The sequence below is a fragment of the Hemiscyllium ocellatum genome, chromosome 27, assembly GCF_020745735.1.
Source record: "Hemiscyllium ocellatum isolate sHemOce1 chromosome 27, sHemOce1.pat.X.cur, whole genome shotgun sequence".
Taxonomy (NCBI): Eukaryota; Metazoa; Chordata; class Chondrichthyes; order Orectolobiformes; family Hemiscylliidae; genus Hemiscyllium; species Hemiscyllium ocellatum.
The window spans coordinates 10,090,751-10,116,720 of NC_083427.1; the positions used below are offsets into that span (position 1 = coordinate 10,090,751).

At 51.6% G+C, this 25,970-nt stretch overlaps 1 protein-coding gene across 2 annotated transcripts in view; it reads right to left on the bottom strand.

Moving 5' to 3' along the window:
* The window catches only part of LOC132828732 (zinc finger protein 436-like), a 68,535-nt gene that overhangs the window by 18,268 nt on the left and 24,297 nt on the right, over window positions 1–25,970 (bottom strand). For both annotated transcript variants that reach the window (XM_060845853.1, XM_060845852.1), the window contains one exon: window positions 25,856–25,970. This exon is cut by the window's right edge and continues 257 nt beyond it. In XM_060845853.1, coding sequence (XP_060701836.1) covers window positions 25,856–25,970 — 115 coding nt within the window. The remainder of the gene's footprint in view (window positions 1–25,855) is intronic.

A 25,970-nucleotide genomic window follows, 5' to 3' on the forward strand; every position in this document is an offset into this window, starting at 1 on the left:
TGAGTGAGTAATTGTACATGACCCGGACGGTCCGGGAGTCAGACAGTACACGTGAGAGAGAGAGTAACTGTGCATGAACCGGACGGTCCCTGAGTCAGACAGTACACGTGTGAGAGAGAGTAACTGTACATGACCCGGACGGTCCGGGAGTCAGACAGTACACCTGTGAGAGAGAGTAATTGTACATGGCCTGGACGGTCTGGGAGTCAGACAGTACACGTGTGAGAGAGAGTAATTGTACATTAACAGGACGGTCCGGTAGTCAGACAGTACACGTGTGAGAGAGAGCATTTGTACATGAACTGGACGGACCGGGAGACACAGAATACACGTGAGAGAGAGAGTAATTGTACATGAACAGGACGTTCCGGGAATCACAGAATACACGTGAGAGAGTAATTGTGCATGACCCGGACAGTCCGGGAAACACAGAATACACGTGTGAGAGAGAGTAATTGTACATGAACCAGATGATCCGGGAGACAGACATTACACGTGTGAGAGGGAGTAATTGTACATGAACAGGACGTTCCGGGAGTCAGACAGTACACGCGTGAGAGACAGTAATTGTACATGACCCAGATGGTCTGGGAGTCAGACAGTACACGTGTGAGAGAGAGTAATTGGACATGAACCAGACGGTCCAGGAGTCAGACAGTACACGTGAGAGAGAGAGTAACTGTGCATGACCCGGATGGTCCGGGAGTCAGACAGTACATGTGTGAGAGAGAGTAATTGTACATTAACCGGACCGTCCAGGAGTCAGACAGTACACATGTGAGAGAGCGTAATTGTACATGACGCGGACGGTCCGGGAGACAGACAGGACACGTGAGAGAGAGAGTAATTGTACATGACACGGACGGTCCGGGAGTCAGACAGTACACGTGTGAGAGAGAGTAATTGTCCATGAACCGGATGGTCCAGGAGACAGATAGTACACGTGAGAGAGAGAGTAATTGTGCATGACCCGGACGGTCCGGGAGTCAGACAATACACGTGTGAGAAAGAGTAACTGTGCACGAACAGGACGGTCCAGGAGTCAGACAGTACACGTGAGAGAGAGAGTAATTGTACATGACCCGGACGGTCCGGGAGTCAGACAGTACACGTGTGTGAGAGAGTAACTGGACATGAACCGGATGGTTCGGGATGCAGACAGTACATGTGTGAGACAGAGTAATTGTATATGACCCGGACGGTCCAGGAGTCAGACAGTACACGTGAGAGAGTGTGTAACGGTGCATGACCTGGACGGTCCGGGAGTCAGACAGTACACGTGTGAGAGAGAGTAATTGTACATGATCCGGACGGTCCGTAAGTCAGACAGTACACGCGTGCGAGAGAGTAATTGTACATGAACCGTATGGTCCGGGAGTCAGGCAGTACACGTGAGAGAGAGAGTAATTGTAGATGACCTGGACGGTCCGGGAGTCAGACAGTACACATGTGAGAGAGAGTAATTGTACATGAACTGGACGGACCGGGAAACACAGAATACACATGTGTGGGAGAGTAATTGTACATGAACCGGACGGTGCGGGAGTCAGACAGTACACGTACGAGAGAGAGTAATTGTACATGAACCGGATGGTCCGGGAGTCAGGCAGTACACGTGAGAGAGAGAGTAATTGTAGATGACCTGGACGGTCCGGGAGTCAGACAGTATATGTGACAGAGAGAGTAATTATACATGAACCGGACGGTCCGGGAGTCAGACAGTACACGTGTGAGAGAGAGCAATTGTACATGAACTGGACGGTCCGGGAGACAGACATTACACGTGAGAGAGAGAGTAATTGTACATGAACAGGACGGTCCGGGAAACACAGAATACACATGTGTGGGAGAGTAATTGTACATGAACCGGACGGTGCGGGAGTCAGACAGTACACGTACGAGAGAGAGAAACTGTAGATGATCTGGACGGTGCGGGAGTCAGACAGTACACGTGTGAGAGAGAGTAATTGGACATGAACCAGACGGTCCAGGAGTCAGACAGTACACGTGTGAGAGAGAGTAATTGTACATGAACAGGATGGTCCGGGAGTCAGACAGTACACGTGAGAGAGAGAGTAATTGTACATGACCTGGACGGTCCAGGAGTCAGACAGTACACGTGTGAGAGGGAGTAATTGTACATGGACTGGATGGTCCGGGAGTCAGACAGTACACGTGTGAGAGAGAGTAATTGTACATGAACCGGATGCTCCGGGAGTCAGACAATGCACGTATGATAGACAGAAACTGTACATGACCCCGACGGTCCGTAAGTCAGATAGTACACTTGTGTGAGTGCGTAATTGTACATGAACCGTACAGTCCGGGAGGCAGACAGCGCGCGTGTGAGAGTAATTGTACATGACCCGGACGGTCCGGGAGTCAGACAGTACACGTGAGAGAGAGAGTAACTGTGCATGACCCGGACGGTCCCTGAGTCAGACAGTACACGTGAGAGAGAGAGTAATTGTACATGACCTGGACGGTCCAGGAGTCAGGCAGTACACGTGAGAGAGAGAGTAATTGTACATGACCCTGACGGTACGGGAGTCAGACAGTATATGTGACAGAGAGAGTAATTATACATGAACCGGACGGTCCGGGAGTCAGACAGTACACGTGTGAGAGAGAGCAATTGTACATGAACAGGACGGTCCGGGAAACACAGAATACACATGTGTGGGAGAGTAATTGTACATGAACAGGACGGTCCGGGAAACACAGAATACACATGTGTGGGAGAGTAATTGTACATGAACCGGACGGTGCGGGAGACAGACGGTACACGAGTGAGAGAGAGCAATTGTACATGACCCGGACGGTCCGGGAGTCAGACAGTACACGTGGGAGAGGGAGTATTTGTACATGACCCGGACGGTCCGGGAGTCAGACAGTACACGTGTGTGAGGGAGTAATTGTACATGGACCGGATGGTCCGGGAGTCAGACAGTACACGCGTGTGAGGGAGTAATTGTACATGAACCGGATGGTCCGGGAGTCAGACAATGCACGTATGATGGACAGAAACTGTACATGACCTGGACGGTCCTTAAGTCAGATAGTACACATGTGTGAGAGCGTAATTGTACATGAACCGTACAGTCCGGGAGTCAGACAGCACGCGTGTACATGACCCGGACGGTCCGGGAGTCAGACAGTACACGTGTGAGATAGAGTAATTGTACATGACCCGGACGGTCCGTAAGTCAGACAGTACACGCATGTGAGAGAGTAATTGTACATGAACCGTATGGTCCGGGAGTCAGATGGTACACGTGTGAGAGAGAGTAATTGTACGTGACCCGAACGGTCCGGGAGTCAGACAGTATATGTGAGAGAGAGAGTAATTGTACATGAACCGGATGGTCCGGGAGTCAGACAGTACACGTGTGAGAGAGAGCAATTGTACATGAATTGGACAGACCGGGAGACAGACATTACACGTGAGAGAAAGAGAGTAATTGTACATGAACAGGACAGTCCGGGAAACACAGAATACACGTGAGAGAGAGAGTAATTGTGCATGAACAGGACGGTCCAGGAAACACAGAATACACGTGTGAGAGAGAGTAATTGTACATGAACAGGACGGTCCGGGAGTCAGACAGTACACGTGTGAGAGAGAGTAATTGTACATGACCCGGACGGTCTGGGAGACAGACATTACACGTGTGAGAGAGTGCAATTGTACATGAACCGGATGGTGCGGGAGACAGACAGTACACGAGTGAGAGAGCGCAATTGTACATGACCCGGACGGTCCGGGAGTCAGACAGTACACGTGTGAGAGTAATTGTACATGAACCGGATGGTCCGGGAGTCAGACAGTTCACGCGTGAGAGACAGTAATTGTACATGACCCGAACGGTCCGGGAGTCAGACAGTACACGTGAGAGAGATTAATTGTACATGACCCGGATGGTCCAGGAGTCAGACAGTACACGTGTGAGAGAGCGTAATTGTACATGACGCGGACGGTCCAGGAGACAGACAGGACACGTGAGAGAGAGAGTAATTGTACATGACCTGGACGGTCCGGGAGTCAGACAGTACACGTGTGAGAGAGAGTAATTGTACATGACCCGGACGGTCCGGGAGTCAGACAATACACGTGTGAGAGAGAGTAACTGTGCATGACCCGGACGGTCCGGGAGTCAGACAATACACGTGTGAGAGAGAGTAATTGTACACGAGCAGGACGGTCCGGAAGTCAGACAGTACATGTGAGAGAGAGAGTAACTGTACATGACCTGGACGGTCCTGGAGTCAGACAGTACACGTGCGAGAGAGAGAAACTGTATATGACCCGGACGGTCCTGGAGTCAGACAATACACGTACGAGAGAGAGAGAAACTGTACATGATTCGGACGGTCCGGGAGTCAGGCAGTACACATGTGAGAGACAGTAATTGTACATCAACAGGACGGTCCGGGAGTCAGACAGTACACGTGTGAGAGAGAGTAATTGTACATGACCCGGACGGTCCGGGAGTCAGCAGTACACGTGCGAGAGAGACTAATTGTACATGATGCGGACGGTCCGGGAGTCAGACAATACACGTGTGAGAGAGAGTAATTGTACATGACCCGGACGGTCTGGGAGTCAGATGGTACACGTGTGAGAGAGAGTAATTGTTTGTGACCCGAACGGTCCGGAAGTCAGACAGTATATGTGAGAGAGAGAGTAATTGTACATGAACTGGACGGACCGGGAGACAGACATTACACGTGAGAGAGAGAGAGTAATTGTACATGAACAGGACGGTCCGGGAAACACAGAATACACGTGTGAGAGAGAGTCATTGTACATGAACAGGGCGGTCCAGGAAACACAGAATACACGTGTGAGAGAGAGTAATTGTACATGACGCGGACGGTCCAGGAGTCAGACAGTACACGTGTGAGAGAGAGTAATTGTCCATGAACCAGACGGTCCGGGAGTCAGACAATACACGTGTGAGAGAGAGTAATTGTACATGAACCGGACCGTCCGGGAGTCAGACAGTACACGTGTGAGAGAGAGTAATTGTACATGACCTTGACGGTCTGGGAGTCGGACAGTACACGTACAAGAGAGAAAGAAACTGTACATGATCCGGATGGTCCGGGAGTCAGGCAGTACATGTGAGAGAGAGAGTAATTGTACATGACCCGGACGGTCCGGGAGTCAGACAGTACACGTTTGTGAGAGAGTAACTGAACATGAACCGGATGGTTCGGGAGTCAGACAGTACACGTGTGAGAGAGAGAAATTGTACATGACCCGGACGGTCTGGGAGTCAGACAGTACACGTATGGGAGAGAGTAATTGTACATGACCCGGACGGTCCAGGAGACAGACAGTACATGTGAGAGAGAGAGTAACTGTGCATGACCCGGACGGTCCGGGAGTCAGACTGTACACGTGTGAGAGAGAGTAATTGTACATGACCAGGACTGTCCAGGAGTCAGACAGTACACGTGAGAGAGAGAGTAACGGTGCATGACCTGGACGGTCCGGGAGTCAGACAGTACACGTGTGAGAGAGAGAGTAATTGTACATGATCCGGACGGTCCGTAAGTCAGACAGTACACGCGTGCAAGAGAGTAATTGTACATGAACCGTATGGTCCGGGAGTCAGGCAGTACACGTGAGAGAGAGAGTAATTGTAGATGACCCGGATGGTCCAGGAGTCGGACAGTACACGTGAGAGAGAGAGTAACGGTGCATGACCTGGACGGTCCGGGAGTCAGACAGTACACGTGTGAGAGAGAGAGTAATTGTACATGATCCGGACGGTCCGGGAGTCAGACAGTACACGTGAGACAGAGAGTAACGGTGCATGACCTGGACGGTCCGGGAGTCAGACAGTACACGTGTGAGAGAGAGTAACTGTGCATGACCCGGACGGTCCAGGAGTCAGACAGTACACGTGTGAGAGAGAGGAAATGTGCATGAATCGGACGGTCTGGGAGTCAGACAATACACGTGTGAGAGAGAGTAATTGGACGTGACCCGGACGGTCCGGGAGTGAGACAGTACACGTGAGAGAGAGAGTAACTGTGTATGACCCGGACGGTCCGGGAGTCAGACAATACACGTGTGAGAGAGAGTAATTGTGCATGAACAGGACGGTCCGGGAGTCAGACAGTACACGCGTGAGAGAGAGTAACTGTACATGATCCGGACGGTCTGGAAGTCAGACAATACACGTGTGAGAGAGAGTAATTGTACATGAACAGGACGGTCTGGGAGTCAGACAGTACACGTGTGAGAGAGAGTAATTGTACATGACCCGGATGGTCTGGGAGTCGGACAGTACACGTGCGAGAGAAATTGTACATGAACCGGACGATCCGGGAGTCAGACAATACACGTGTGAGAGAGAGTAATTTTACATGAACAGGACAGACCGGGAGACAGACATTACACGTGAGAGAGAAAGAGAGACAGTAATTGTACATGAACAGGACGGTCCGGGAAACACAGAATACACGTGTGAGAGAGAGTAATTGTACATGACCCGGACGGTCCAGGAGTCAGACAGTACACGTGTGAGAGAGAGGAATTGTGCATGAATCGGACGGTCCGGGAGTCAGACAGTACACGTGTGAGAGAGTAATTGTACATGACCCGGACTGTCCGGGAGTCAGAGAGTACACGTGTGAGAGAGACCAATTGTACATGAACCGGATGGTCCGGGAGTCAGACAATGCACGTATGATAGACAGAAACTGTACATGACCCGGACGGTCCGTAAGTCAGACAGTACACGTGTGAGACAGAGCAATTGTAGATGACCTGGACGGTCTGGGAGTCAGACAGTACACGTATGGGAGAGAGTAATTGTACATGACCTGGACAGTCCAGGAGTCAGACAGTACACGTGGGAGAGGGAGTAATTGTACATGACCCGGACGGTCCGGGAGTCAGACTGTACCCGTGTGAGAGAGAATAATTGTACATGACCAGGACTGTCCAGGAGTCAGACAGTACACGTGAGAGAGAGAGTAACGGTGCATGACCTGGACGGTCCGGGAGTCAGACAGTACACGTGTGAGAGAGAGAGTAATTGAACATGATCCGGACGGTCCGGGAGTCAGACAGTACACGCGTGCAAGAGAGTAATTGTACATGAACCGTATGGTCCGGGAGTCAGGCAGTACACGTGAGAGAGAGAGTAATTGTAGATGACCTGGACGGTCCGGGAGTCAGACAGGACACGTGTGAGAGAGAGTAACTGTGCATGACCCGGACGGTCCGGGAGTCAGGCAGTACACGTGTGAGAGAGAGTAATTGTACATGATCCGGACGGTCCGGGAGTCAGGCAGTACACGTGAGAGAGAGAGTAATTGTAGATGACCTGGACGGTCCGGGAGTCGACAGTACACGTGTGAGAGAGAGTAATTGTACATGACCCGGATGGTCGATGAGTCAGACAGTACACGTGAGAGAGAGAGTAACGGTGCATAATCTGGACGGTCCGGGAGTCAGACAGTACACGTGTGAGAGAGAGAGTAATTGTACATGATCCGGACGGTCCGGGAGTCAGACAGTACACGTGAGAGAGAGAGTAACGGTGCATGACCTGGACGGTCCGGGAGTCAGACAGTACACGTGTGAGAGAGAGTAACTGTGCATGACCCGGACGGTCCAGGAGTCAGACAGTACACATGAGAGAGAGAGTAATTGTACATGACCCGGACGGTCCAGGAGTCAGACAGTACACGTGTGAGAGAGTGGAATTGTGCATGAATCGGACGGTCCGGGAGTCTGACAATACACGTGTGAGAGAGAGTAATTGGACATTAACCGGACGGTCCAGGAGACAGACAGTACACGTGTGAGAGAGAGTAATTGTACATGACCCGGACGGTCCGGGAGTCAGACAATACACGTGTGAGAGAGAGTAATTGTACATGAGCAGGACGGTCCGGAAGTCAGACAGTACACGTGTGAGAAAGAGTAACTGTGCATGAACAGGACGGTCCGGGAGTCAGACAGTACACGCGTGAGAGAGAGTAACTGTACATGATCCGGACGGTCTGGAAGTCAGACAATACACGTGTGAGAGAGAGTAATTGTACATGAACAGGACGGTCTGGGAGTCAGACAGTACACGTGTAAGAGAGAGTAATTGTACATGACCCGGATGGTCTGGGAGTCGGACAGTACACGTGCGAGAGAAATTGTACATGAACCGGACGATCCGGGAGTCAGACAGGACACGTGTGAGAGACAGTAATTGTACATGAACAGGACGGTCCGGGAAACACAGAATACACGTGTGAGAGAGAGTAACTGTGCATGACCCGGACGGTCCAGGAGTCAGACAGTACACATGAGAGAGAGAGTAATTGTACATGACCCGGACGGTCCAGGAGTCAGACAGTACACGTGTGAGAGAGTGGAATTGTGCATGAATCGGACGGTCCGGAAGTCTGACAATACACGTGTGAGAGAGAGTAATTGGACATTAACCGGACGGTCCAGGAGACAGACAGTACACGTGAGAGAGAGAGTAACTGTGCATGACCCGGACGGTCCGGGAGTCAGACAATACACGTGTGAGAGAGAGTAATTGTACATGAGCAGGACGGTCCGGAAGTCAGACAGTACACGTGTGAGAAAGAGTAACTGTGCATGAACAGGACGGTCCGGGAGTCAGACAGTACACGCGTGAGAGAGAGTAACTGTACATGATCCGGACGGTCTGGAAGTCAGACAATACACGTGTGAGAGAGAGTAATTGTACATGAACAGGACGGTCTGGGAGTCAGACAGTACACGTGTAAGAGAGAGTAATTGTACATGACCCGGATGGTCTGGGAGTCGGACAGTACACGTGCGAGAGAAATTGTACATGAACCGGACGATCCGGGAGTCAGACAGGACACGTGTGAGAGACAGTAATTGTACATGAACAGGACGGTCCGGGAAACACAGAATACACGTGTGAGAGAGAGTAACTGTGCATGACCCGGACGGTCCAGGAGTCAGACAGTACACATGAGAGAGAGAGTAATTGTACATGACCCGGACGGTCCAGGAGTCAGACAGTACACGTGTGAGAGAGAGGAATTGTGCATGAATTGGACGGTCCGGGAGTCAGACAGTACACGTGTGAGAGAGTAATTGTACATGACCCGGACGATCCGGGAGTCAGACAGTACACGTGTGAGAGAGTAATTGTACATGATCCGGACGGTCCGGGAGTCAGACAGTACATGGGTGAGAGAGAGAAATTGTACATGAACCGGACGATCCGGGAGTCAGACAGTACACGTGAGAGAGACAGTAATTGTACATGAACAGGACGGTCCGGGAAACACAGAATACACGTGTGAGAGTGAGTAATTGTACATGACCCGGACGATCCGGGAGTCAGACAGTACACGTGTGAGAAAGAGTAATTGTACATGAACCGGACGGTCTGGGAGACAGACAGTACACGCGTGAGAGAGAGAAATTGTACATGATCCGGACGGTCCGGGAGTCAGACAGTACATGGGTGAGAGAGAGAAATTGTACATGAACCGGACGATCCGGGAGTCAGACAGTACACGTGAGAGAGACAGTAATTGTACATGAACAGGACGGTCCGGGAAACACAGAATACACGTGTGAGAGTGAGTAATTGTACATGACCCGGACGGTCCGTAAGTCAGACAGTACACGTGTGAGACAGAGCAATTGTACATGACCCGGACGGTCCGGGAGTCAGACAGTACACGTATGGGAGAGAGTAATTGTACATGACCCGGACGGTCCAGGAGTCAGACAGTACACGTGTGAGAGAGAGGAATTGTGCATGAATCGGACGGTCCGGGAGTCAGACAGTACACGTGTGAGAGAGAGTAATTGTACATGAACCGGATGGTCTGGCAGTCAGACAATACACGTGTGAGAGTGAGTAATTGTACATGACCCGGACTGTCCGGGAGTCAGAGAGTACACGTGTGAGAGAGACTAATTGTACATGAACCGGATGGTCCGGGAGTCAGACAATGCACGTATGATAGACAGAAACTGTACATGACCCGGACGGTCCGTAAGTCAGACAGTACACGTGTGAGACAGAGCAATTGTACATGACCCGGACGGTCTGGGAGTCAGACAGTACACGTATGGGAGAGAGTAATTGTACATGACCTGGACAGTCCAGGAGTCAGACAGTACACGTGAGAGAGAGAGTAATTGTACATGATCCGGACGGTCCGGGAGTCAGACAGTACACGTGTGAGAGAGCGTAATTGTACATGACGCGGACGGTCCAGGAGACAGACAGGACACGTGAGAGAGAGAGAGTAATTGTGCATGACCCGGACGGTCCGGGAGTGAGACAGGACACGTGTGAGAGTAATTATACATGAACCGGACGGTCCGGGAGGTAGACAGCACACGTGCGAGAGAGAGTAATTGGACATGAACCGGACGGTCTGGGAGACAGACAGTACACGCGTGAGAGAGAGAAATTGTACATGATCCGGACGGTCCGGGAGTCAGACAGTACACGTGAGAGAGAGTAATTGTACATGACCTGGACGGTCCGGGAGTCAGACAGTACACGTGAGAGAGAGAGTAATTGTACATGACCCGGACGGTCCAGGAGTCAGACAGTACACGTGAGAGAGAGAGTAACGGTGCATGACCTGGACGGTCCGGGAGTCAGACAGTACACGTGTGAGAGAGAGAGTAATTGTACATGATCCGGACGGTCCGGGAGTCAGACAGTACACGTGAGAGAGAGAGTAACGGTGCATGACCTGGACGGTCCGGGAGTCAGACAGTACACGTGTGAGAGAGAGTAACTGTGCATGACCCGGACGGTCCAGGAGTCAGACAGTACACATTCAGAGAGAGAGTAATTGTACATGACCCGGACGGTCCAGGAGTCAGACAGTACACGTGTGAGAGAGGGGAATTGTGCATGAATCAGACGGTCCGGGAGTCAGACAATACACGTGTGAGAGAGAGTAATTGGACATTAACCGGACGGTCCAGGAGACAGACAGTACACGTGAGAGAGAGAGTAACGGTGCATGACCTGGACGGTCCGGGAGTCAGACAGTACACGTGTGAGAGAGAGAGTAATTGTACATGATCCGGACGGTCCGTAAGTCAGACAGTACACGCGTGCAAGAGAGTAATTGTACATGAACCGTATGGTCCGGGAGTCAGGCAGCACACGTGAGAGAGAGAGTAATTGTAGATGACCTGGACGGTCCGGGAGTCAGACAGGACACGTGTGAGAGAGAGTAACTGTGCATGACCCGGACGGTCCGGGAGTCAGACAGTACACGTGTGAGAGAGAGTAATTGTACATGACCCGGATGGTCCAGGAGTCAGACAGTACACGTGAGAGAGAGAGTAACGGTGCATGATCTGGACGGTCCGGGAGTCAGACAGTACACGTGTGAGAGAGAGAGTAATTGTACATGATCCGGATGGTCCGGGAGTCAGACAGTACACGTGAGAGAGAGAGTAACGGTGCATGACCTGGACGGTCCGGGAGTCAGACAGTACACGTGTGAGAGAGAGTAACTGTGCATGACTCGGACGGTCCAGGAGTCAGACAGTACACATGAGAGAGAGAGTAATTGTACATGACCCGGACGGTCCAGGAGTCAGACAGTACACGTGTGAGAGAGAGGAATTGTGCATGAATCGGACGGTCCGGGAGTCAGACAATACACGTGTGAGAGAGAGTAATTGGACATTAACCGGACGGTCTGGGAGTCAGACAGTACACGTGTGAGAGAGAGTAATTGTACATGACCCGGATGGTCTGGGAGTCGGACAGTACACGTGCGAGAGAAATTGTACATGAACCGGACGATCCGGGAGTCAGACAGGACACGTGTGAGAGAGACTAATTGTACATGAACCGGATGGTCCGGGAGTCAGACAATGCACGTATGATAGACAGAAACTGTACATGACCCGGACGGTCCGTAAGTCAGACAGTACACGTGTGAGACAGAGCAACTGTACATGACCCGGACGGTCTGGGAGTCAGACAGTACACGTATGGGAGAGAGTAATTGTACATGACCTGGACAGTCCAGGAGTCAGACAGTACACGTGAGAGAGAGAGTATTTGTACATGATCCGGACGGTCCGGGAGTCAGACAGTACACGTGTGAGAGAGCGTAATTGTACATGACGCGGACGGTCCGGGAGACAGACAGGACACGTGAGAGAGAGAGTAATTGTGCATGACCCCGACGGTCCGGGAGTGAGACAGGACACGTGTGAGAGTAATTATACATGAACCGGACGGTCCGGGAGGTAGACAGCACACGTGCGAGAGAGAGTAATTGGACATGAACCGGACGGTCTGGGAGACAGACAGTACACGCGTGAGAGAGAGAAATTGTACATGATCCGGACGGTCCGGGAGTCAGACAGTACATGGGTGAGAGAAAGAAATTGTACATGAACCGGACGATCCGGGAGTCAGACAGTACACGTGAGAGAGAGTAATTGTACATGACCCGGACGATCCGGGAGTCAGACAGTACACGCGAGAGAGACAGTAATTGTACATGAACAGGACGGTCCGGGAAACACAGAATACACGTGTGAGAGTGAGTAATTGTACATGAACCGGATGGTCCGGGAGTCAGACAATGCACGTATGATAGACAGAAACTGTACATGACCCGGACGGTCCGTAAGTCAGACAGTACACGTGTGAGACAGAGCAATTGTACATGACCCGGACGGTCCGGGAGTCAGACAGTACACGTATGGGAGAGAGTAATTGTACATGACCTGGACGGTCCAGGAGTCAGACAGTACACGTGAGAGAGAGAGTAATTGTACATGACCCGGACGGTCCAGGAGTCAGACAGTACACGTGAGAGAGAGAGTAACTGTGCATGACCCGGACGGTCCAGGAGTCAGACAGTACACATGAGAGAGAGAGTAACTGTGCATGACGCGGACGATCCGGGAGTCAGACAGTACATGTGTGAGAGAGAGGAATTGTGCATGAATCGGACGGGCCGGGAGTCAGACAATACACGTGTGAGAGAGAGTAACTGTACATGATCCGGACGGTCTGGGAGTCAGACAATACACGTGTGAGAGAGAGTAACTGTGCATGACCCGGACGGTCCGGGAGTCAGACAATACACGTGTGAGAGAGAGTAATTGTACATGTGCAGGACGGTCCGGAAGTCAGACAGTACACGTGTGAGAAAGAGTAACTGTGCATGAACAGGACGGTCCGGGAGTCAGACAATACACGTGTGAGAGGGAGTAATTGTACATGTGCAGGACGGTCCGGAAGTCAGACAGTACACGTGTGAGAAAGAGTAACTGTGCATGAACAGGACGGTCCGGGAGTCAGACAGTACACGTGAGAGAGAGAGTAACTGTACATGACCCGGACGGTCTGGGAGTCAAACAATACACGTGTGAGAGAGAGTAATTGTGCATGACTCGGACGGTCCAGGAGTCAGACAGTACACATGAGAGAGAGAGTAATTGTACATGACCCGGACGGTCCAGGAGTCAGACAGTACACGTGTGAGAGAGAGGAATTGTGCATGAATCGGACGGTCCGGGAGTCAGACAATACACGTGTGAGAGAGAGTAATTGGACATTAACCGGACGGTCCAGGAGACAGACAGTACACGTGTGAGAAAGAGTAACTGTGCATGAACAGGACGGTCCGGGAGTCAGACAGTACACGCGTGAGAGAGAGTAACTGTACATGATCCGGACGGTCTGGAAGTCAGACAATACACGTGTGAGAGAGAGTAATTGTACATGAACAGGACGGTCTGGGAGTCAGACAGTACACGTGTGAGAGAGAGTAATTGTACATGACCCGGATGGTCTGGGAGTCGGACAGTACACGTGCGAGAGAAATTGTACATGAACCGGACGATCCGGGAGTCAGACAGGACACGTGTGAGAGACAGTAATTGTACATGAACAGGACGGTCCGGGAAACACAGAATACACGTGTGAGAGAGAGTAACTGTGCATGACCCGGACGGTCCAGGAGTCAGACAGTACACGTGTGAGAGAGAGGAATTGTGCATGAATCGGACGGTCCGGGAGTCAGACAGTACACGTGTGAGAGGGAGTAATTGTACATGACCCGGACTGTCCGGGAGTCAGAGAGTACACGTGTGAGAGAGACTAATTGTACATGAACCGGATGGTCCGGGAGTCAGACAATGCACGTATGATAGACAGCAACTGTACATGACCCGGACGGTCCGTAAGTCAGACAGTACACGTGTGAGACAGAGCAATTGTACATGACCCGGACGGTCTGGGAGTCAGACAGTACACGTATGGGAGAGAGTAATTGTACATGACCTGGACAGTCCAGGAGTCAGACAGTACACGTGAGAGAGAGAGTAATTGTACATGATCCGGACGGTCCGGGAGTCAGACAGTACACGTGTGAGAGAGCGTAATTGTACATGACGCGGACGGTCCGGGAGACAGACAGGACACGTGAGAGAGAGAGAGTAATTGTGCATGACCCGGACGGTCCGGGAGTGAGACAGGACACGTGTGAGAGTAATTATACATGAACCGGACGGTCCGGGAGGTGGACAGCACACGTGCGAGAGAGAGTAATTGGACATGAACCGGACGGTCTGGGAGACAGACAGTACACGCGTGAGAGAGAGAAATTGTACATGATCCGGACGGTCCGGGAGTCAGACAGTACATGGGTGAGAGAAAGAAATTGTACATGAACCGGACGATCCGGGAGTCAGACAGTACACGTGAGAGAGAGTAATTGTACATGACCCGGACGATCCGGGAGTCAGACAGTACACGCGAGAGAGACAGTAATTGTACATGAACAGGACGGTCCGGGAAACACAGAATACACGTGTGAGAGTGAGTAATTGTACATGACCCGGAACGTCCAGGAGTCAGACAGTACACGTGTGAGAGAGAGGAATTGTGCATGAATCGGACGGTCCGGGAGTCAGACAGTACACGTGTGAGAGAGTAATTGTACATGACCCGGACGATCCGGGAGTCAGACAGGACACGTGTGAGAGAGACTAATTGTACATGAACCGGATGGTCCGGGAGTCAGACAATGCACGTATGATAGACAGAAACTGTACATGACCCGGACGGTCCGTAAGTCAGACAGTACACGTGTGAGACAGAGCAACTGTACATGACCCGGACGGTCTGGGAGTCAGACAGTACACGTATGGGAGAGAGTAATTGTACATGACCTGGACAGTCCAGGAGTCAGACAGTACACGTGAGAGAGAGAGTATTTGTACATGATCCGGACGGTCCGGGAGTCAGACAGTACACGTGTGAGAGAGCGTAATTGTACATGACGCGGACGGTCCGGGAGACAGACAGGACACGTGAGAGAGAGAGTAATTGTGCATGACCCCGACGGTCCGGGAGTGAGACAGGACACGTGTGAGAGTAATTATACATGAACCGGACGGTCCGGGAGGTAGACAGCACACGTGCGAGAGAGAGTAATTGGACATGAACCGGACGGTCTGGGAGACAGACAGTACACGCGTGAGAGAGAGAAATTGTACATGATCCGGACGGTCCGGGAGTCAGACAGTACATGGGTGAGAGAAAGAAATTGTACATGAACCGGACGATCCGGGAGTCAGACAGTACACGTGAGAGAGAGTAATTGTACATGACCCGGACGATCCGGGAGTCAGACAGTACACGCGAGAGAGACAGTAATTGTACATGAACAGGACGGTCCGGGAAACACAGAATACACGTGTGAGAGTGAGTAATTGTACATGAACCGGATGGTCCGGGAGTCAGACAATGCACGTATGATAGACAGAAACTGTACATGACCCGGACGGTCCGTAAGTCAGACAGTACACGTGTGAGACAGAGCAATTGTACATGACCCGGACGGTCCGGGAGTCAGACAGTACACGTATGGGAGAGAGTAATTGTACATGACCTGGACGGTCCAGGAGTCAGACAGTACACGTGAGAGAGAGAGTAATTGTACATGACCCGGACGGTCCAGGAGTCAGACAGTACACGTGAGAGAGAGAGTAACTGTGCATGACCCGGACGGTCCAGGAGTCAGACAGTACACATGAGAGAGAGAGTAACTGTGCATGACGCGGACGATCCGGGAGTCAGACAGTACATGTGTGAGAGAGAGGAATTGTGCATGAATCGGACGGTCCGGGAGTCAGACAATACACGTGTGAGAGAGAGTAACTGTACATGATCCGGACGGTCTGGGAGTCAGACAATACACGTGTGAGAGAGAGTAACTGTGCATGACCCGGACGGTCCGGGAGTCAGACAATACACGTGTGAGAGAGAGTAATTGTACATGTGCAGGACGGTCCGGAAGTCAGACAGTACACGTGTGAGAAAGAGTAACTGTGCATGAACAGGACGGTCCGGGAGTCAGACAATACACGTGTGAGAGGGAGTAATTGTACATGTGCAGGACGGTCCGGAAGTCAGACAGTACACGTGTGAGAAAGAGTAACTGTGCATGAACAGGACGGTCCGGGAGTCAGACAGTACACGTGAGAGAGAGAGTAACTGTACATGACCCGGACGGTCTGGGAGTCAAACAATACACGTGTGAGAGAGAGTAATTGTGCATGACTCGGACGGTCCAGGAGTCAGACAGTACACATGAGAGAGAGAGTAATTGTACATGACCCGGACGGTCCAGGAGTCAGACAGTACACGTGTGAGAGAGAGGAATTGTGCATGAATCGGACGGTCCGGGAGTCAGACAATACACGTGTGAGAGAGAGTAATTGTACATGAGCAGGACGGTCCGGACGTCAGACAGTACACGTGTGAGAAAGAGTAACTGTGCATGAACAGGACGGTCCGGGAGTCAGACAGTACACGCGTGAGAGAGAGTAACTGTACATGATCCGGACGGTCTGGAAGTCAGACAATACACGTGTGAGAGAGAGTAATTGTACATGAACAGGACGGTCTGGGAGTCAGACAGTACACGTGTGAGAGAGAGTAATTGTACATGACCCGGATGGTCTGGGAGTCGGACAGTACACGTGCGAGAGAAATTGTACATGAACCGGACGATCCGGGAGTCAGACAGGACACGTGTGAGAGACAGTAATTGTACATGAACAGGACGGTCCGGGAAACACAGAATACACGTGTGAGAGAGAGTAACTGTGCATGACCCGGACGGTCCAGGAGTCAGACAGTACACGTGTGAGAGAGAGGAATTGTGCATGAATCGGACGGTCCGGGAGTCAGACAGTACACGTGTGAGAGGGAGTAATTGTACATGACCCGGACTGTCCGGGAGTCAGAGAGTACACGTGTGAGAGAGACTAATTGTACATGAACCGGATGGTCCGGGAGTCAGACAATGCACGTATGATAGACAGCAACTGTACATGACCCGGACGGTCCGTAAGTCAGACAGTACACGTGTGAGACAGAGCAATTGTACATGACCCGGACGGTCTGGGAGTCAGACAGTACACGTATGGGAGAGAGTAATTGTACATGACCTGGACAGTCCAGGAGTCAGACAGTACACGTGAGAGAGAGAGTAATTGTACATGATCCGGACGGTCCGGGAGTCAGACAGTACACGTGTGAGAGAGCGTAATTGTACATGACGCGGACGGTCCGGGAGACAGACAGGACACGTGAGAGAGAGAGAGTAATTGTGCATGACCCGGACGGTCCGGGAGTGAGACAGGACACGTGTGAGAGTAATTATACATGAACCGGACGGTCCGGGAGGTGGACAGCACACGTGCGAGAGAGAGTAATTGGACATGAACCGGACGGTCTGGGAGACAGACAGTACACGCGTGAGAGAGAGAAATTGTACATGATCCGGACGGTCCGGGAGTCAGACAGTACATGGGTGAGAGAAAGAAATTGTACATGAACCGGACGATCCGGGAGTCAGACAGTACACGTGAGAGAGAGTAATTGTACATGACCCGGACGATCCGGGAGTCAGACAGTACACGCGAGAGAGACAGTAATTGTACATGAACAGGACGGTCCGGGAAACACAGAATACACGTGTGAGAGTGAGTAATTGTACATGACCCGGAACGTCCAGGAGTCAGACAGTACACGTGTGAGAGAGAGGAATTGTGCATGAATCGGACGGTCCGGGAGTCAGACAGTACACGTGTGAGAGAGTAATTGTACATGACCCGGACGATCCGGGAGTCAGAGAGTACACGTGTGAGAGAGAGTAATTGTACATGAACCGGATGGTCTGGGAGTCAGACAATACACATGTGAGAGTGAGTAATTGTACATGAACCGGACGGTCCGGGAGTCAGACAGTACACGTGTGAGAGGGAGTAATTGTACATGACCCGGACTGTCCGGGAGTCAGAGAGTACACGTGTGAGAGAGACTAATTGTACATGAACCGGATGGTCCGGGAGTCAGACAATGCACGTATGATAGACAGCAACTGTACATGACCCGGACGGTCCGTAAGTCAGACAGTACACGTGTGAGACAGAGCAATTGTACATGACCCGGACGGTCTGGGAGTCAGACAGTACACGTATGGGAGAGAGTAATTGTACATGATCCGGACGGTCCGGGAGTCAGACAGTACACGTGTGAGAGAGCGTAATTGTACATGACGCGGACGGTCCGGGAGACAGACAGGACACGTGAGAGAGAGAGAGTAATTGTGCATGACCCGGACGGTCCGGGAGTGAGACAGGACACGTGTGAGAGTAATTATACATGAACCGGACGGTCCGGGAGGTAGACAGCACACGTGCGAGAGAGAGTAATTGGACATGAACCGGACGGTCTGGGAGACAGACAGCACACGCGTGAGAGAGAGAAATTGTACATGATCCGGACGGTCCGGGAGACAGACAGTACATGGGTGAGAGAAAGAAATTGTACATGACCCGGACGGTCCAGGAGTCAGACAGTACACATGAGAGAGAGAGTAACTGTGCATGACGCGGACGATCCGGGAGTCAGACAGTACATGTGTGAGAGAGAGGAATTGTGCATGAATCGGACGGTCCGGGAGTCAGACAATACACGTGTGAGAGAGAGTAACTGTGCATGAACAGGACGGTCCGGGAGTCAGACAGTACACGTGAGAGAGAGAGTAACTGTACATGATCCGGACGGTCCGGGAGTCAGACAATACACGTGTGAGAGAGAGTAATTGTACATGTGCAGGACGGTCCGGAAGTCAGACAGTACACGTGTGAGAAAGAGTAACTGTGCATGAACAGGACGGTCCGGGAGTCAGACAATACACGTGTGAGAGAGAGTAACTGTGCATGAACAGGACGGTCCGGGAGTCAGACAGTACACGTGTGAGAGAGAGTAATTGTACATGTGCAGGACGGTCCGGGAGTCAGACAGTACACGTGAGAGAGAGAGTAACTGTACATGACCCGGACGGTCTGGGAGTCAGACAATACACGTGTGAGAGAGAGTAATTGTACATGATCCGGACGGTCTGGGAGTCAAACAATACACGTGTGAGAGAGAGTAATTGTGCATGACTCGGACGGTCCAGGAGTCAGACAGTACACATGAGAGAGAGAGTAATTGTACATGACCCGGACGGTCCAGGAGTCAGACAGTACACGTGTGAGAGAGAGGAATTGTGCATGAATCGGACGGTGCGGGAGTCAGACAATACACGTGTGAGAGAGAGTAATTGGACATTAACCGGACGGTCCAGGAGACAGACAGTACACGCGTGAGAGAGAGTAACTGTACATGATCCGGACGGTCTGGAAGTCAGACAATACACGTGTGAGAGAGAGTAATTGTACATGAACAGGACGGTCTGGGAGTCAGACAGTACACGTGTGAGAGAGAGTAATTGTACATGACCCGGATGGTCTGGGAGTCGGACAGTACACGTGCGAGAGAAATTGTACATGAACCGGACGATCCGGGAGTCAGACAGGACACGTGTGAGAGACAGTAATTGTACATGAACAGGACGGTCCGGGAAACACAGAATACACGTGTGAGAGAGAGTAACTGTGCATGACCCGGACGGTCCAGGAGTCAGACAGTACACGTGTGAGAGGGAGTAATTGTACATGACCCGGACTGTCCGGGAGTCAGAGAGTACACGTGTGAGAGAGACTAATTGTACATGAACCGGATGGTCCGGGAGTCAGACAATGCACGTATGATAGACAGCAACTGTACATGACCCGGACGGTCCGTAAGTCAGACAGTACACGTGTGAGACAGAGCAATTGTACATGACCCGGACAGTCCAGGAGTCAGACAGTACACGTGAGAGAGAGAGTAATTGTACATGATCCGGACGGTCCGGGAGTCAGACAGTACACGTGAGAGAGAGAGTAACTGTGCATGACGCGGACGGTCTGGGAGTCAGACAATACACGTGTGAGAGAGAGTAACTGTGCATGACCCGGACGGTCCGGGAGTCAGACAGTACACGTGAGAGAGAGAGTAACTGTACATGACCCGGACGGTCTGGGAGTCAAACAATACACATGTGAGAGAGAGTAATTGTGCATGACTCGGACGGTCCAGGAGTCAGACAGTACACGTGAGAGAGAGAGTAATTGTACATGACCCGGACGGTCCAGGAGTCAGACAGTACACGTGTGAGAGAGAGGAATTGTGCATGAATCGGACGGTCCGGGAGTCAGACAATACACGTGTGAGAGAGAGTAATTGGACATTAACCGGACGGTCCAGGAGACAGACAGTACACGTGTGAGAGAGAGTAATTGTACATGACCCGGACGGTCCGGGAGTGAGACAGTACACGAGAGAGAGAGAGTAACTGTGCATGACCGGGACGGTCCGGGAGTCAGACAATACACGTGTGAGAGAGAGTAATTGTACATGAGCAGGACGGTCCGGACGTCAGACAGTACACGTGTGAGAAAGAGTAACTGTGCATGAACAGGACGGTCCGGGAGTCAGACAGTACACGCGTGAGAGAGAGTAACTGTACATGATCCGGACGGTCTGGAAGTCAGACAATACACGTGTGAGAGAGAGTAATTGTACATGAACAGGACGGTCTGGGAGTCAGACAGTACACGTGTGAGAGAGAGTAATTGTACATGACCCGGATGGTCTGGGAGTCGGACAGTACACGTGCGAGAGAAATTGTACATGAACCGGACGATCCGGGAGTCAGACAGGACACGTGTGAGAGACAGTAATTGTACATGAACAGGACGGTCCGGGAAACACAGAATACACGTGTGAGAGAGAGTAACTGTGCATGACCCGGAACGTCCAGGAGTCAGACAGTACACGTGTGAGAGAGAGGAATTGTGCATGAATCGGACGGTCCGGGAGTCAGACAGTACACGTGTGAGAGAGTAATTGTACATGACCCGGACGATCCGGGAGTCAGACAGTACACGTGTGAGAGAGAGTAATTGTACATGAACCGGATGGTCTGGGAGTCAGACAATACACATGTGAGAGTGAGTAATTGTACATGAACCGGACGGTCCGGGAGTCAAACAATACACATGTGAGAGAGAGTAATTGTGCATGACTCGGACGGTCCAGGAGTCAGACAGTACACGTGAGAGAGAGAGTAATTGTACATGACCCGGACGGTCCAGGAGTCAGACAGTACACGTGAGAGAGAGAGTAATTGTACATGACCCGGACTGTCCGGGAGTCAGAGAGTACACGTGTGAGAGAGACTAATTGTACATGACGCGGACGGTCCGGGAGACAGACAGGACACGTGAGAGAGAGAGAGTAATTGTGCATGACCCGGACGGTCCGGGAGTGAGACAGGACACGTGTGAGAGTAATTATACATGAACCGGACGGTCCGGGAGGTAGACAGCACACGTGCGAGAGAGAGTAATTGGACATGAACCGGACGGTCTGGGAGACAGACAGTACACGCGTGAGAGAGAGAAATTGTACATGATCCGGACGGTCCGGGAGACAGACAGTACATGGGTGAGAGAAAGAAATTGTACATGACCCGGACGGTCCAGGAGTCAGACAGTACACATGAGAGAGAGAGTAACTGTGCATGACGCGGACGATCCGGGAGTCAGACAGTACATGTGTGAGGAATTGTGCATGAATCGGACGGTCCGGGAGTCAGACAATACACGTGTGAGAGAGAGTAACTGTGCATGAACAGGACGGTCCGGGAGTCAGACAGTACACGTGAGAGAGAGAGTAACTGTACATGATCCGGACGGTCTGGGAGTCAGACAATACACGTGTGAGAGAGAGTAACTGTGCATGACCCGGACGGTCCGGGAGTCAGACAATACACGTGTGAGAGAGAGTAATTGTACATGTGCAGGACGGTCCGGAAGTCAGACAGTACACGTGTGAGAAAGAGTAACTGTGCATGAACAGGACGGTCCGGGAGTCAGACAATACACGTGTGAGAGAGAGTAACTGTGCATGAACAGGACGGTCCGGGAGTCAGACAGTACACGTGTGAGGGAGAGTAATTGTACATGTGCAGGACGGTCCGGAAGTCAGACAGTACACGTGTGAGAAAGAGTAACTGTGCATGTGCAGGACGGTCCGGGAGTCAGACAGTACACGTGAGAGAGAGAGTAACTGTACATGATCCGGACGGTCTGGGAGTCAGACAATACACGTGTGAGAGAGAGTAATTGTACATGATCCGGACGGTCTGGGAGTCAAACAATACACGTGTGAGAGAGAGTAATTGTACATGAACAGGACGGTCTGGGAGTCAGACAGTACACGTGTGAGAGAGAGTAATTGTACATGACCCGGATGGTCTGGGAGTCGGACAGTACACGTGCGAGAGAGAGTAGTTGTACATGAACCGGATGGTCCGGGAGTCAGACAGTACACGTGAGAGAGAGAGTAACTGTGCATGACCCGGATGGTCCGGGAGTCAGACAATACACGTATGAGAGAGAGTAATTGTAGATGACCTGGACGGTCTGGGAGTCAGACGATACACGTGTGAGAGAGAGTAACTGTACATGAACCGGACGGTCCGGGAGTCAGGCAGTACACATGTGAGAGACAGTAAGTGTACATCAACATGACGGTCCGGGAGTCAGACAGTACACGTGTGAGAGAGAGAAATTGTACATGACCAGGACGGTCCGGGAATCACACAATACACGTGTGAGAGAGAGTCACTGTGCATGACCCAGATGGTCCGGGAGTCAGACAGGACATGTGTGAGAGTGAGTAATTGTACGTGAACCGGACGGTCCGGGAGTCAGACAGTACACGTGTGAGAGGGAGTAATTGTACATGGCCTGGACGGTCCGGGAGTCAGACAGTACACATGTGAGAGAGATTAATTGTACATGACCCGGATGGTCCAGGAGTCAGACAGGACACGTGAGAGAGCGAGTAATTGTGCATGACCCGGACGGTCCGGGAGTGAGACAGGACACGTGTGAGAGTAATTATACATGAACCGGACGGTCCGGGAGGTAGACAGCACACGTGTGAGAGAGAGTAATTGGACATGATCCGGACGGTCCAGGAGTCAGACAGTACACGTGTGAGAGAGAGAAATTGTACATGAACTGGACGGACCGGGAGACAGACATTACACGTGAGAGAGAGAGAGTAATTGTACATGAACAGGACAGTCCGGGAAACACAGAATACACGTGTGAGAGAGAGTAATTGTACATGACCCGGATGGTCTGGGAGTCGGACAGTACACGTGCGAGAGTACTTGTACATGACCCGGACAGTCCTGGAGTCAGACAGTACATGGGTGAGAGAGAGAAATTGTACATGAACCGGACGATCCGGGAGTCAGACAGTACACGTGAGAGAGAGTAATTGTACATGACCCGGACGATCCGGGAGTCAGACAGTACACGTGTGAGAGACAGTAATTGTACATGAACAGGACGGTCCGGGAAACACAGAATACACGTGTGAGAGTGAGTAATTGTACATGAACCGGACGGTCCGGGAGTGAGACAGGACACGTGTGAGAGTAATTATACATGAACCGGATGGTCCGGGAGGTAGACAGCACACGTGTGAGAGAGAGTAATTGGACATGAACCGGACGGTCTGGGAGACAGACAGTACACGCGTGAGAGAGAGAAATTGTACATGATCCGGACGGTCCAGGAGTCAGACAGTACACGTGTGAGACAGAGCAATTGTACATGACCCGGACGGTCCAGGAGTCAGACAGTACACGTGAGAGAGAGAGTAATTGTACATGACCCGGACGGTCCAGTAGTCAGACAGTACACGTGAGAGAGAGAGTAACTGTGCATGACCCGGACGTTCCAGGAGTCAGACAGTACACGTGTGAGAGAGAGGAATTGTGCATGAATCGGACGGTCCGGGAGTCAGACAATACACGTGTGAGAGAGAGTAATTGGACACTAACCGGACGGTCCGGGAGTCAGACAGTACACGTGTGAGAGAGAGTAGTTGTACATGAACCGGATGGTCCGGGAGTCAGACAGTACACGTAAGAGAGAGAGTAACTGTGCATGTCCCGGATGGTCCGGGAGTCAGACAATACACGTATGAGAGAGAGTAATTGTACATGACCCGGACGGTTCGGGAGTCAGACAGTACACGTGCGAGAGAGAGAAACTCTATATGACCCGGACGGTCCTGGAGTCAGACAATACACGTACGAGAGAGAGAGAGAAACTGTACATGATCCGGACGATCCGGGAATCACACAATACACGTGTGAGAGAGAGGAATTGTAGATGACCCGGACGGTCCGGGAGTCAGACAGTACACGTGTGAGAGAGAGTAGTTGTACATGACCCGGACGATCCGGGAGTCAGACAGTACACGTGTGAGAGAGAGTAATTGTACATGAACCGGATGGTCCGGGAGTCAGACAGTACTCGTGTGAGAGAGAGTAACTGTGCATGAACCTGATGGTCCGGGAGTCAGACAGGACACGTGTGAGAGTAATTGGACATGACCCGGACGGTCCGGGAGTCAGACATTACACGTGTGAGAGAGTAATTGTACATGAACCGAACCGTCCGGGAGTCAGACAGTACACGTACGAGAGAGAGTAATTGTACATGACCCGGACGGTCCGGGAGTCAGACAGTACACGTGTGAGAGAGAGGAATTGTACGTGACGCGGACGGTCCGGGAGTCAGACAGTACTCGTGTGACAGACAGTAATTGTACATGACCTGGACGGTCCGGGAGTCAGACCGTACACGTGTGAGAGAGAGTAATTGTCCATGAACCGGGCGGTCTGGGAGTCAGACAGTACACGTGTGAGAGAGAGTAATTGTCCATGAACCGGGCGGTCCGGGAGTCAGACAGTACACGTGTGAGAGAGAATAATTGTACATGACCCGGACGGTCCGGGAGTCAGACAGTACACGTGTGAGAGAGAGTAATTCTACATGACCCGGACGGTCTGGGAGTCAGACAGTACACGTGTGAGAGAGAGAGTAATTGTACATGACCCGGACGGTCTGGGAGTCAGACAGTACACGTGTGAGAGAGAGTAATTCTACATGACCCGGACGGTCTGGGAGTCAGACAGTACACGTGTGAGAGAGAGTAATTCTACATGACCCGGACGGTCTGGGAGTCAGACAGTACACGTGTGAGAGAGAGTAATTCTACATGACCCGGACGGTCTGGGAGTCAGACAGTACACGTGTGAGAGAGAGAGTAATTCTACATGACCCGGACGGTCTGGGAGTCAGACAGTACACGTGTGAGAGAGAGTAATTGTACATGACCCGGACGGTCCGGGAGTCAGACAGTACACGTGTGAGAGATAGTAACTGTGTGGCAGAGAGAGACTGTCTGTAATAGCCTGTGCAGAGCACCCTGGGAAACTACATTTACAGCATCTTTCCACCTGTCTGGATATCACATCCCATTCCTCACAGCTGGCTTACCTGTTCTCAGACTCTGTCTGATCGGGTTCTTCAGCGCTGTCACTCGAACCCTCCTCGCCACTCTCAGCGTCAGAATCTGCTTCCGGAGATGACGGTGCTGACAGAGCATCGGGAT